Source organism: Dermacentor andersoni, chromosome 1 (genome assembly GCF_023375885.2).
Source record: "Dermacentor andersoni chromosome 1, qqDerAnde1_hic_scaffold, whole genome shotgun sequence".
In the NCBI taxonomy this organism is placed as follows: Eukaryota; Metazoa; Arthropoda; class Arachnida; order Ixodida; family Ixodidae; genus Dermacentor; species Dermacentor andersoni.
The window spans coordinates 358,397,195-358,411,990 of NC_092814.1; the positions used below are offsets into that span (position 1 = coordinate 358,397,195).

Here is a 14,796-nt window from a genome sequence, read left to right on the forward strand (position 1 = left end):
GTCGTCCCGTAGCATTACTACCAGTCAGGTGGTAGACTATTTTTCCTCATGGTACCTTTCAACCTGTTTGCCGCGCACCGAATTTGGGCGTCCATGACTTTTTTTGCCTGCCGCGAGGCGAACTGTCCCCACATTTCGACAGTTCTGTATAAACTGAATTTAACCGCTGCAGTGCTATAAACCTAACGAACGGCGCCGGAAATAATTCGATAGCGCGCCCACGAGACATCGCGGAGCTATCGATGTCATGGCATGGGAAATTGTCATGCGTTCTATATAGCCTCCGTTTCTTTCTTTTTTTTTTTTGTGCTTCACAGACGAGCCATCATCCGCAGCAATGAAGCGGTTCCTACAGGGTATACGCGCGCATTGCTTCAACGCGAAGCTTTGAGGCGGCTGTGTTTTTTTCGCTACCGTTTAGTTCGATCGAGTTTCGAAACAGCTGTAATATGTACGAACCTTCGAGCCCGCCCTTTCACTTCCCGGACGTCGATTGCAAAAGTCCAGGGTGAAATTCGTGAGCACCTGCAAAGAAATTTGGTTGAAGCCGATGGAAAATCGACAGGACGTATTTCGAACGTCAACCGAGCACTGTCGTACAGCTACGGAACGCCGTGTCCGTCGCGTGTTCCCCTCCAGAGCGCATGGTGTACGACACGGAGGGCAACGCCGTGATGGTGTTCAAGACGGACGAGTCCGTGTCCGGCAAGGGCTTCCACGTGCGCTTCCACCAGGTACCCTGCGGAGCGGCGCATCGGGACCCAGTCGCCACGGCAGCCACGACCACGACGGCGGCCAGCGGTAGTAAGTGTATATACAGTGCACAATATACTCTCCAATACGTGTTCTAACAATGCATATCTTTGACATGGTACACTTCGTGGCAAAAGTGAAAAGAAAAAGGTTAATCAGGTATCAGTGACGAAGCGCGTTGCTTGTAAACAAAAACTAGCAGGTTCTCAGTAGTTCGTATTGAGCACACCTCTTCGAAAACATGTCGTGCTCCTCCAGTAACGAGCGAGTGAAGCAAAAAAAGAAAAAAAATATCGAAGAAATAACGAAAGAGAACTGTCCCATTTCATTTTCCGTTACCAAATTCAGCCGGATAGTTCTAAGCTGGGCTTGATGGTTTGCTTTCAACATGGCTGACAGCGTAGACAATACGAGGGAGCAGATCTTACCTGTTCGTATATGCATTTCTTCCCTTGTCATTTGCGCTCTTCGCGAAGTTGGAACTCGCCCTCTTTCACGGTATCTGCAAGACGTGATGTAGCTCGTTCCCGTATTTCGTAGTGTGTTTCGCAGAACCCAACTTGAAGCACAGCCAGCGAACTTATATTTGTGCGGTTGATAGATTTTAACCAAATAGTTTACGATGCAAAAAACTGTTATCGCAACAGTAAGATATATACAGGGTGTCCCGGATAACTTTAGCCAGAGTTTAAAAAATATGCGAATGCCACGTAGCTCGGAAGAACCAAGGTAATGTTGTTCGCCGTCACTTGGAGGTACTCAGGTTATTTTTTTTTATTCTACCAAATTACATAAATAGACCTAACTAATTAATCAGCATCTCAAATATTCTAATTACATGAAAAGTGTCAATAAGAAAATTGTAGAGCAACATGAAAAACTCCCGATACAGCTTTCTGTTGCTCAATATGTGCTACATAAAAGTGTTTTTGCGAGCGTGGAAGCAGCTCGGAAATACACGTAAAGTACCTGGAGCGTATCGGGAGTCTTTCGTGTCTCTCTACAATTTTCTTGTTGACACTTTTCATGTAATAATAATATTTGAGAAGTTGAATAATTCATTAGGACTAATTATCTAATTATGCGGAATTAATAAAAAAATAATTTGAGTATCTTCAAGCAATACCTTGGTTCTGTTCAGCTAAGTGGCATTCGCATATTTTGAAGCTCTGGCTAAAGTTAGCTGGGGCACCCTGTATATGTGTATACTCTGTTTTTAGGACAACAGAGACAAATACTGTTTAGTATGATCACGTTCAGACTAATAATCATCGCTGCTTAAAAATCTGTGCGCTTCTCCAATTCGCTGACACGATTTCAGTTTAGTAGAACAGGCTGCACGGGACACGCGCGCTCTCCGTCACAACCTGCTCACATCTTTTTTCGGCGCGCATCTACGAACGAACTTTTGCCAACAATATCCGGCTATAGTGATGTCGGCTCCTCATTTTATGATGCACGCATCGAAAAACCGCGTTATCTGTTGGCCAATCACTATTCATGACCGCAAAATGTTCACCGCACATCTCGGCGTACGTCCAATCTCCAACTCACCATGCACTTCCATTTCCCCCCGGCAACGAAGTCCTGCCGCCGGGTCCCCCCAAGGAGGCGCTTCGCTGCGACCAGCGCTTCGACAGGCAGCGTGAGTTCTACGTGCAGAGTCCCAACTACCCGTCACACTACCTGGACAACCAGGACTGCCGGTACGTGATCACCAAGGCCGGAGAGGGCGTATGCCACCTGGAGCTCGTGTTCGCCTCCTTCGACATCGAGTCGTCGCCGGGATGTCAGTACGACTACCTCGAGTTCGGCGGACAACGACACTGCGGTTCGCTGCCTGCAGACCATTCCTGTGAGTCTGCTAGCATGCACTTATGATGTTGCTGATTCGGCCTATGACGCGTCAAAAACCCGGCGGTGCCGGCTGTCGGAGTGAACGTGGTTGCTACGATACTCAATGGTTTCTCGAGGCTGTACGCGTACTACACCCATCTTATGATATTGGTAGCAGGTAAACGGCTCGAAGTAATACGGCGACGCGAGATGGTACGACATGTAGCTCACGTTGTATGTTCGCCAAGCGCTGTCACAGTTCATCCCGGGCTGACACCCTCATATTCATACGCTTACGGGTTGAATAAATACTGGCTGACGTTGTTCTTGTTCATATTCCGGTGCTACATTGGGAAGGACTGCGAGTTCAGTTAAACTTTATCACCTCTGTCTAGAGCGCGAGATCGGCGTGCTGAATGGCAATAGGTACGTTGCCTGACTCATTGACCCAAAGTGCAGATTTCAGAGCATCGCGTATTGTTGTGACTGCCCCTGAAAACAAAGGCTATCTCGAAAACCTGGTAGCTAAGCCGAAGCATTTCTTCGTACCATCTAAAAAGACGTCACTAGAGAAGAGCAGCGTCTACCAATCATTAGGCAAAAATTACTACAGACTACACGTTTTTGGTGGCAGATCGAGCCTTGTCAGAATAGCCTGCAGTTTCTTTGACTTTGACGCGAGTCCAAGAAACCTAACAGCTGTAGCAAAGGACAACATCGCGCAAGAGAACTACGCAATATAAAGGAAACGACTTTAATTGTAATCCCTTCATCGCGCGCCAGAAAGATGCACCAGATGGGGGTACTCATGGTATACCACAGCACATTTCAGTGTCTTCCAGGACACTGCAGTGTCATATGTGACGAGTACGATGATGACCCTACTCGTTCTCCTATTTAAGAGAGGACACAGGAATTGATACCGTCGTCTAGGTGAAATGCCGCTAGAAAATTTCGCGTTGCTTGCGCGAGACATCTTCTTCGGCGTGTGACTCCTTAAGCTATCCACACAACAGACTTCATCGCCTGCATTATTCGCTCTGCCTTCGTATCCTATCTTGACTATGCCAACACTAAGCTTCCTACTTTGTCTGCTATGGCTAAGAGCGGCGGCCTTAACGAAGTCTTCTGCCTTTGGCACTGCAGCGGCCCAAAACGCTACCTGCGATCGGTTGTGGTCGCGAGGAAACTCTTGAATGCGTTCTGCGTAACTGTCCTGGACACAGTGCACAGAGACGATCGTTCGACTGCGCTAGCTCGCCTTCATCACAGACCATTGTCATAACAAACTATTTTGCAAGGCTGACCTCATAAGCAATCGCAGCAGAAGGCCAACGAAGGCCCTGCTACAATTCTTAAGGACAGCCAACTTGCACAAACGGCTTTAGCATTAGTTGGTGCTCATTGCGCTGCATGCCATGCTGCACGTGCTGTCTATCTCTCCCTCTGTTTTCATATCTTTACCTCACCCGTTCTCCAGTGTAGGGTAGCAAACTAGATTTTCTGTTCAGGTTAGCCTCCCTGCCTTTCCACTTTCTTTCGTCTCCATGTCCCACCGCCATTATATACGCTTAGTGCACGCCATATTTTTCACGACTCTCTCGGCAGACGTGATCCCGTTCCTGGGAAGTGACATGGTGCTGCACTTCCACTCGAACGTAGCCACCACGCAACGAGGTTTCTCAGTGCGTGCCCGTCAGATCAAGTGTGCGCTGGGCACATCGCCGGCGCCCCCGCCTCCATCGCAGCTACCGGGGCCGCCGGGGTCCTCGCACCCGGACTATGGCGCTGAGGATGGCAAGTCGCAGGGCGTCATCGTGACCACCACGACGCCTGTGCGCATCACGACGCCGTATCGTCCCGGTACCGTCAGCAGCACAACGGGGCAACCGTATATCACGCGTCGCTCGTGCGACGTCTACATGGACAAGGTATGGGCGTTCCTCGTGTACCTTCTGTTGCTGCTTTCAGCAGGTTATGATCCAGTTGTCGCTGAGGAGATTGTCAGCGTAGGAGCATCGTCAACCGCATGTTGTACTAAGAGGCAACACGCATAGTCTTACGTGGGCCCTGCTGGATGCTGTGCAGTATTGCAATGCAGCAGCTACCATCTCACAGTGGCATAGAAGGCGATGGACGCGCTGACTACGCTGATGGTTCAGCAAACAGCAATTCATCACAACAAATCCCAATAACTTTATCTAGTAGGGACGGTTTAGTTATTGTGCATTCTTTTACGTTGCGCTCACAGCATGCTATATCGACCGACCCGGAACAACAGTGCATGCCTATTCCCATTTACGATACAATGTACGATTTCTCCATGCCGTGTGGCATTGACAAATGTGATCGTGCATTACTGCATTGCAGTCGTTTGAACGCTGTTAACACCTAAATACTACTTATTTAAAATTAAGTGGATAGTTACGCCACTGTTCTCTGCGTGCACTGTATCGCAGGACATAGCCCACTTTGCTTGTGGACCCTTTTTGCAGTCAAAATGTCCGCGCTGGATATATTTCATTGTTCAGGCGCCTTGAGCAACGACACGTGCTTGAGCCATGGACTAGCGTCGTCTGTGCGTTTCACCCTACGACTGTACTTATAGGCAGACACTGCGAGGTGTCAACGAGACATTTCAATTTTGTATGTTGTGGTGTGCTCTGTGCGTGGTATGTGTCTGCCATTCTTGTTTTTAAGCTGCTTCAACAAATTTTATCCGCCCGCTTGCATCCTCAACAAATCTAACTCACTATGCGTAATAGCTTATGTAACTTATTACGTAATTTTTACAGAAACAGAAGCACCATGGTATTGCGGGGCATGCCAGCCAGTTTACGCCTTCTAACTTTTGACCTTAATGTATTTGGCGTTTGCGCTTTCATTGAAAGTGCCACTCCATTGTCAGAAGACACGCTGAAAAGTGCTTTTATTCAGACCAGTCTTAAGACCAAATGCTCACGAAATTAGGAGTTATAGATAATATGCGCAATTTATTTTCGTGAGTGCCCAATATTCGCAATTTTCGCTGGAGACGCTGCGAAAAATTCCTGCAAATGCTTCACAGGTCAGGGTCAGCTGGAAAACACTACTGCACGCATATTTAGAAATTTCGGCGTATGTAGAATGAAACCATGGACATCTGAGCTCGTGAAAAGAAATGTTGTTTCCATTGCAGATCAGAGACGCTGATTCGGTATCGTGTACAGAAAGTGTTCTCAAAGCTTGGTTCCTACCAGTGGCGCAGTCTTTTCTGCCAGTTACACTCAGTTTTTGGTAACGTGAAAGAGAGAAAACAAAACATATTGGAGCATGCGCTGCAGTCAACTGCCTGCAGCGTCCTATTCTAACGCCAAAACCAACGCTCTAAGTGCAACTACGGGAACTAGAATTTCCGAAAAATTAAAGAAAAAATCGATCTCAAATTTCAAATTATTGTGGAGACGCAACGCACATCGCAATATTTGACTCATCGGTGAATTAAATCAGTTTCGTGACAAACAATCGCAGCGCTTTCGCAACTTAACCAGTGAACTCCTGTTACGACCTTATCGGAAGAGTATACATCTGGAGCCGAATACCGTTCAGTCACCACGTTGGCGTGGTGTCCGGGACTTAATTGGGCAGATTATACATTTATGCATTCACGCTACAGTTTCAAACTTTTCTGCGCACTGTTGTGACGCGCACTTTCAAGGAATTGAAAGGCGGCTTGGAAATAGTATGCATAGCCTCTTCTGTATTCTACGCCGCACTATCTACGTAAAATTTAACATTGCATCAAGGCCCCATTGTCCAGAATTTCGGGAGTGTTTGCAAAAAAAAAAAAAGAGAGGCCGCACAGACTTGCACGCAATACTCCATGTTTGACGTGTCGCTGGGCGAATTGTTTACTCGTTTAAGTTTTGTTGACAATGCGGTCAGTTTTTAGAGAAAGACGGCATTTTAGAGCCTCTGTCGTGCTAGAGGCGCATCGTTGCTGCTCATGTCCAGAATTTCTGACTCTACGAGTAGAGAAATACGCAGAAGCATGCTTACATGTCGCAGCAGGTGTGCCAGTTCTTGCAATCAGTCTCCCATTACGAACGATATCACGACAGCCAGAGAAGGTATTCCTCTGCTGTTCGGCCAACGCAAGAGCACTTGCGTTAGAGTTGGTGAATTAATTGTGTAGCTAATTAATTAATTTACCCCAGCAGCACGGGTAATTCGGACCACACGAAAAGACGCTGTTAAGCATGGCGTTACCGCTCCATAGCTTTACCGATACATCTACCAACAGCGCGTGTGCGGCAGGCGGCATCGATGCAGTAACCGTAGAACGTTATCGCTATGCTAAAATGCTCGGCTACTGTCGTTAGCGGTGACGTTTGGCTGGGCCGCCCGACCGACGCCCGCTTCCATGCGCGTGCCGCAGATGGAGTTCGAGCTGGAGAGTGCCAACTACCCCGGCGACTACGAGGACGGCACGGATTGCGTGTACACGGTTCGGCGCGCTCACGGCAACATATGCCAGATGGAGATCACCTTCCTGGACTTCCAGCTGCAGCCGTCGGACTCTTGCCAGGGTGACTACTTGGCCATCGACGGCACCCGTGTGTGCGGAACCGTGGTGCCCGGGACCGTCCGTAAGTGCAGGCGCCGGACGATGATAACCTGTTGAAACTATTCAACGGAGGCTCACGGCGCGTTCATTTGGGCTGGCTGGCACAGCTTCTCAACAGATTTAAATGGCGCTCCATAGGGCACAGCAAAAGAAACACAGCGCTGACTATACTCGCGGACAACTTTCCGTGGCTGTGAAGGGAAAGCTACGGGGGCGGAGCTTCTGCGCATGTGTTACCGCTCCAAGTAGTCCGCCAGCGGCTGACTGCTTTTGGTTGCTCGGAACAGACGATCAATCGACGCAGCTTCCACGTGCGGCGGTTTCGCGTTTGCCCGGACGCGGAAGAAAAAAGCCGCAAAATAAGTAAACTTTTACATTCAGTGGTGTGTTTTGGCCTATTTAACTGCTGCTAACAAGGTGTTTGTTTTCTCTTCCCCAGTTTAAACTAACGTGGATGAAAATGCACGACTGTCTTCAGAAGCGCTCTCACTTGAACGTGCATTGCCTCCGTAGCTTTCCCTTCATAGCTGCAGAAAGTTGTCCGCGAGTATAGCAATCAAAGGCGTTATTACTGCGAGATGTATATCTACGTTATATGTCACATACTGAGTGCTCTATTTTTTTCGTTTTAAAGCGAAGATTTCTTGCCTAGTTCCAGGCACTTTTTCGTACGTATCGGGGCATCTAACGCCGTACGCGTTTAACGGTATAGCGCCATCTAGGAACGGTTGGAGCGAAGTATAGTTATTCAAGCATAAGGCTTCGTACGATAAGTACTAGAGGGAACTTCTAGCTCGAAAATAACACACACACACACACACACGCACGCACACGCACACGCACACACGCTTCTTGAGCCAATAACACCGTGAATGCTTCGCTTTTCTATCGTAACGCTTCCCTGTCGATCTTATGGGCCGCGAAAAGTTCCTATGGCGCCCCGCGATGCCTCATGCCACACACACACACACACACACACACACACACACACACACACACACACACACACACACACATATATATATATATATATATATATATATATATATATATATATATATATATATATATATATATATATATATATATATATATATATATAAGGAAGGCGTTAGAGGGTGAGCAGAGAAGGATGGTGGCTTGCTGCACGCGATCTTCCCGCTCGCCCGATGTTGCGCGCGAAAGGCGGATGTGTGAGAACGTGGCAGCCCGACCATTGCTGCGTGTGACGTGGCTGAGCGCGACCGAGCGCGGTCTATCTTGGAGGTAACCTGCGGCGGGTACAAAAACTATGCGAGCCGAGATGACTTTCGACTAGAGTGTACCAGAATACGCTCTACTTTGGCTTCGCGTGCGCTGTCTTCTCGCGCGCCTACTGTTGGATGGTCTCGTAATCTCACGTTTAGGATAGGCGTTAAACCTAGAGGATGCACGCAGCGTTCGCTCGCCGCTGTTGCCGCTCTTCCTCGCGCCAGCGTCATGACAGCGAGTGTCCGCTATCATCGAGTGAGATCTGTTCATGCTTGCCTGTGCGTGCGTGACAACATGAAAGGTAATTTAGTTAGCAAGTGAAGGTTTATCGCAATTTATACGGTTTATAAAACTGCTAACTTTGCTTCGTATAGCTGCCTATTGACTTGTTATCGCAATCGAAGCTTCGCCTTTCGGAGAAAACTGTTTATTCGTAACTATTTTTTCGTAAGGTTTCTCATTGAGCCTGATGGAGGGTGCCGTTGTGCGGAAGGATGCGTAATACGTGGTGTATTTCATGCTTCACGGGCTTTTTCAGTTGGCAAAAATAAACACACTAATTGTATCTTGCTCAAAACATTACTCTTCGATGTTTCCTATAACTGCCTAGAACTTCTTTGTTGACGGTTCGTACATTAGGGCCGCAATTACAATGTAAATAATTGCTTCTAAATAACGAAGACAATATCAACAACAAAATATCTATGGCGGTAAATTACTGGCGGCTTCTCAACTGAACTGAGAAAGATATCTACTTGCATGTGTTCGCATAAAACGACCATCTTTTTAATACTCTCCCCTCGTTAGCTGAGATACTTTGAATCATCGGGAATAAAGATCGCCGCGCTGCGTCGTAACACGCGAAAAGACAACTGAAGAACAAAACCAGACCAAGCATTTTAATCGTTTCGATGCAACATACCGACACTCCACATGCACTTCGATTACTCCGTATCGTAACCCTCGCATATCGGGTAATGTCATCATGACATGTAAACGCACAGCAGCACATTCTTCGCGTTTGCCATCCTGGGTTTTTTCTTGAGTGCCTCGGAAAACTGAATTAAGGCAAGGAGGCATCAACGAGCTCGTCGACGTTGGTGCAACTGGAGAACGTGGAAAATAACGCCTTCGGGACGTGCCACCTTTTGCAAACATGTTCGCAAAAGGGGGCATGTTCGCCCTAGAACGAAAAGTTCCGCGCGACGCGGCAGCAGAAAGACTCCGATGTTTACATTCCGCAGTGTCGCGCACGTGAGTCGTTCATTCGCTGGGCCCACAGACGGAACAACCAGCGACCCTCCAGCATACGTAAAACCTCGCAGGCTTGATGGACTTCCGGGAGCCGCAGAAGGTTATGCGCTTCCACACGGACGACTCGCAGAGCGACCGCGGCTTTCACATCGCCGTCCGGCAGAACGAGTGCGACGAGCCGGCCTCAACACCCGGAGGGGGCGGAGTTCCCGCGGGCGACGAGGAGGGCGAATGCGACGAGACCATCCACAAACCAGAGGCCATGCTGCTCAGCGCCAACTACCCGGCAAACTACGGCAACAACCTCGACTGCAGGTAAATAGAAACATCGCCAGCGAACGCGCGAGGAATGGCGCTCCATGTCTCTGCCTATCATGTCATGCAAATACATTTAATAAAAAAAAATTGTCCTTTGTTTAACGAAATGCAGGTAATGAAATATGCGGGAGAGGAACCAGAAATCAAAGGTTGCACTGGGACCCTAACCGATAACATATTATTGTGATATTGCGAGCTGGCGCCGTGGAAGAAACACGAGGATGCTGAAGTGTACCTAGTTTATATGCAGTTGAACACTAGTGCTGTCGGCACACACAGCAATAGAAAACCGAACACAATACTGACACTATCAGCCACATTAACAGCAGAATGGCAGGTAATAAACAGCAAAATAACTCAAGAAGAAGTAAGTATTGCTAAGCATAAGTGGTAATCGTGTATACATAAAAAAAAACTGAAACAAATAAATTCCGGCAGAACCCGTCTCACTATTGATTGTCGATCGTTAATGCGATTAGCATGCATCTTACGTAGCAAGACACCGTATTACCACCGCTGAAACGCGTCATCTATGAGCCGTGTGCAGTAGCCGAACACCTCTCTCGCTCTTCTCCTTGGATACGCTGCGCCATCTGGCACTGCGTATGCAAAGTCTCCCTGTTTGTGCACCGCCTTAGAGATTGCCAGTGCGTGCAAACTCTGAGAATTCATTCCTCGTTGCCTGCGGGCGTTCGTGGCGCAGTGCCAATGCATCGGAATGCTGTGCTTGAGGAATCCGCTTGACGCGAGTTCGATTCCGCCCAGCGCCGGCGAAATGTGAAGGATTTTTCTATTTTCAATGAGTAGGCGCAAATAGGCTAGACAGAGTGGCTAATGTAGGCTAAGAATACTAACTGAACTTAGAGCTCGCAGATAACTGTACATTTAGTGTACATAATGCACGCTATAATTTCAATATTAAGAAATAACTATGACATAATTTATTGTAAAAAATGTGTAGGTGTTTATTTACAAGGTACGAATGATGATATCACTGAGCTGGGTATTTTATTGCTGTGTATGCGGAAGCGTTGATAGAAGTATAGTTAGATGTTCTATATTGACCGTGCGGATGTCTTGATTCTAAATGTGCCGTATCGGTAAAACGTGAATTTCGTACGTGTTTTCCCAAGCAACAATTCCATGATTGATGTGACAATGAAAAACGATGTCATGAGAAAAAAAAATGCGTTTTTATCAGTGCTCTGATGCCAAACGCAGTGACCGACGGGAAATTGTTCAGGCGTATAAGTCTATTACACATGCAGTGGTGTAGTCCGCTTTTCCGTGTCCGATCTTCCAGTCCATTTTTCACTTACAAAATCCGAGGACACTTGAGCACTTCTTATGCGTCCTGAATGCGAAATCATTAATGGCCAATTGAACGCCGCTGAGTGGTCCTTCGAGATATGAACTCCTCACGAGATATTAACTCCTCACAACCGAGTGCGTTGAGACGCTTGGCCAACGCTTCCTAGATTGGACAAGGCCGGTGCACTTCGATCCGTGACGTCATGCTACCTTGCCCGACTGCCATAAAATCTAATGGAGATGCTCCCGAGTAAGCCGTGGTGATTTTGGCCTCACCGCTTTCATCAGACCGGGCTTGGTAATGGAAATTTTCGTCCAAAGAGCATGGCGTCATAAAGCAGAGTGCATAGACCTGCTATCTTGAAGGCGTTGGCGTCACACGTTTTGATTTGGCCTTACCGAGGCGCAGTTAGAACGCAGGCGAGTGCTTGCCCGGCAGGAACGCGCGGATAGCACAGGCTCCCAAGAGAGAGAGTGAGGGTGACTTGGTGTCACGGCGGTGCCCTCTCCCCTCACGCAACACCTGGCGCGCTAAGACACATCAGTATGTGTTCCATTTTTCCCGCTCTGTTCCGTCGAAGCACGCTCATGAGTGGCATCGCAGCCAATTGGAATTTAGGCCGTTTTTCGCTTGTCCAGAAGACAGACGCCAGCTTTATCGCTCAATGGACCATTTGATGCTTTCGCATCAATAAATTTTTTAACATACCGCAAGTTACTGCGTTAGCTTAGCCTTCTGTTCCGCTGAAGAAACGTCAGTGGGAAGCACTTTACTATGACGGCGGCAAAACCAAATGCGCGCCGAGCGTCTCTTTTAAAGCTTTCGCTACACTGCGCAGCTCATGTTAGCGAACTGATGACTGTGGTTGTGGTATGGCCGGTATGGCCTCGTTCACCCCACGCAGGTATACGGTGCGCAAGATGAGCTCCTCAGTGTGCCGCCTTGAGATGAACTTCGAGCGCTTTGACGTGGAGTCCAGCACCGACTGCGAGTACGACTACCTGGACGTTGACGGACAGCGTCTATGCGGGATCTTCTCCCGCAACACATCCGGTAAGTTCCCTCGAGAAAAATTTCACTCTCTCGTTCTATCTATCTATCTATCTATCTATCTATCTATCTATCTATCTATCTATCTATCTATCTATCTATCTATCTATCTATCTATCTATCTATCTATCTATCTATCTATCTATCTATCTATCTATCTATCTATCTATCTATCTCGTTCCATTCCTTCCTCGCCTTTCCCCTTGTTCTTCTCAAGCTATAAATTCACACAACAGACCGGACTCCACGGAGAAGCATGACTGGGCCCCGAATCGCTCCGCACAAAACGATGCCGCACGCAAACTCAATTGAAAATAAATTCTGAGGTTTTACGTGCAAAAACCAAGATCTGATTATGCGGCATGCCGTAGTGGGGGATTCCGGGTTAATTTTGACAACATGGGGTTCCTTAACGCGCACCCAAAGCACGGTACACAAGTGTTCTTGCATTCTACCCCCATCGGAATGCGGCCGCCACGGCCGCGATCGAAACTGCTATATACTTGGAGCTCAGCAACGCAACGCCATAGCCTCTAGGCTACCGTGGCGGGTGCAGACAAGCAGCAAGCGGCGTGATTTGTTACAGCTTATCAACGTCGCATTTTCTTGCGGACGGGAACGCGGTCCGGCCCGTCGTGTGGATCCAGCTTAATTAGCTCAGGCCAAGGGCGATAAAACCGTCGCCGCGCGCCGTATGCTGTATCTGCGAGTGAAAGCGTGCGAGAGTGAGCCGGCCAACGCGGTCCAAAAAATTGGAGGACTCTTTAAGCATTTAAGAGTGGAACGTGATAGCATTCACAGATGCCTGACTGCTTCTCACGCTTCCTGGCAACTGGAGCATATGTAACCGTAATGTTTACCGGGCAACGCTGGGCAGTGAACGCTATGCAGGAAGGCGAGCTTTCTGGTAGAAACGCGGCCTCTTGCGTGGGCCGTGATGCGGCGGAGGCGAGCGCCGTCTGGAGGTGTTGCAAGAAAGCGGGCACGCCGCTCTGTGGCCTCCAACATATTCGCGTGCCGGCGCGCGCTAATGTGGACGCCGTGGCCAGCCTATGTATGGCAGAAACGCTGGAAAAGGGGCTTCCTTGAGATTTCGCGTAACAGAATTATGTTTTTTTTCGTTTATTCAAATTACAAGTGGACGCTATCATGTCTGTAGATTGTGTATAAGTCGTACTTTACAATTTTTCTACGCATGTTAGCTTGAGAAATTCAATGAGTTCAGTAATTTCCTTGCGCCACGTGGCCCTCCACGTAGAGCGAGTTAAACACACTACCAAATCTAGTTTCTTAGCGCGAGCATAAAGGGAAGGTCCACGATCCTATTTCCATCAACCCAATGGGAATGCTAACTGCCTGCGCTATGATGCAATCACATGCCAGAGTGACCTTCCGAATAGCCACTGGCAGTTTTGGATGGGAGCTCTTTCTGGCACTTTTGCCTCGCGGCCCAGTGGAACTCGAGTGGAACGACCACCTCTTTCACCTGAGTGGCTAGGGTCCGTCCTAGTTCACGTGCGGCGGAGTGCTTGAAGCTCACTACTTCACCTCTGCCGCGGGTCGTCCCGGCATTGCGCGCTCGCCAGGATAGAAGCCCCTCGTACCGAATTCCAAAAATTAGACCCCAACAGTTTGCGGCTTCTATCACGTGTGTGAGCTACAAGCACCGTTATGCAGTGCGGGGTTCCACAGCGTCAGCAGTTAGCATGAATTTCGCGCGCACTCTTAAACACAAGTATAAGCTATCGTTGCCTCCCGCCTCTCTGTGTGGGTTTGGATGATGACAGCTTATGCTGCCTTCTGGTTACTGGCTCCTACTGTCTTGCACTGTTGGCTGCATGAGGTTGCCCGCAAATATTACTCCAGGGAACTTTGGGGCCGGTGTCTAGACCGAAAATAGAAGGCTACTCAGATACGGATTTCTACAAACATTTTATGCCTTGTACATAACCTAATCCAGGTATTTTTAGCCTGCTGGTCTTGTTTTCTCTGCGTGGTCACGCATACGTTACATAACGTATTGCCAGCAGTAAAGACGACGTTGACTCCGTACGGACTGCACACTCTTTAAATCGGTGTAAGAGAGAAAATGAATGTAAAGTATACTTACAGCTCTAATCATGGTTTCTCTTACCTTGTACGGGCTCGATGTGATATATCTTCAAGCGTTCGCACGGTCGACGGCAAAAGAAAGAAGCTTGCTTCTGATTAAGGTGTAACCTACCTTATACATTGGATATCTTTGGCTTAGCCTATGTCTTACCATATTGTGCAGAAACGAGCGACAGAGGACTTAAGGTACGCAAGACTATTCAGTGATTTTTGTTTTACTTTACTTTACAAAGGTTTGGACGGTCTCACATAGTATTGACAATGCACATAAACATCGGGAAATGTAAGAAAGGGCCCCGTGGCA

At 48.1% G+C, this 14,796-nt stretch overlaps 1 protein-coding gene across 1 annotated transcript in view; it reads left to right on the forward strand.

The window, feature by feature from the left end:
- The window catches only part of LOC126516746 (uncharacterized), a 128,119-nt gene that overhangs the window by 49,826 nt on the left and 63,497 nt on the right, over positions 1–14,796 (forward strand). The window contains exons 9-14 of the mRNA XM_055063824.2: positions 640–849; positions 2,339–2,608; positions 4,198–4,520; positions 7,007–7,217; positions 9,772–10,015; positions 12,235–12,383. Coding sequence (XP_054919799.1) covers positions 640–849; positions 2,339–2,608; positions 4,198–4,520; positions 7,007–7,217; positions 9,772–10,015; positions 12,235–12,383 — 1,407 coding nt within the window. The remainder of the gene's footprint in view (positions 1–639; positions 850–2,338; positions 2,609–4,197; positions 4,521–7,006; positions 7,218–9,771; positions 10,016–12,234; positions 12,384–14,796) is intronic.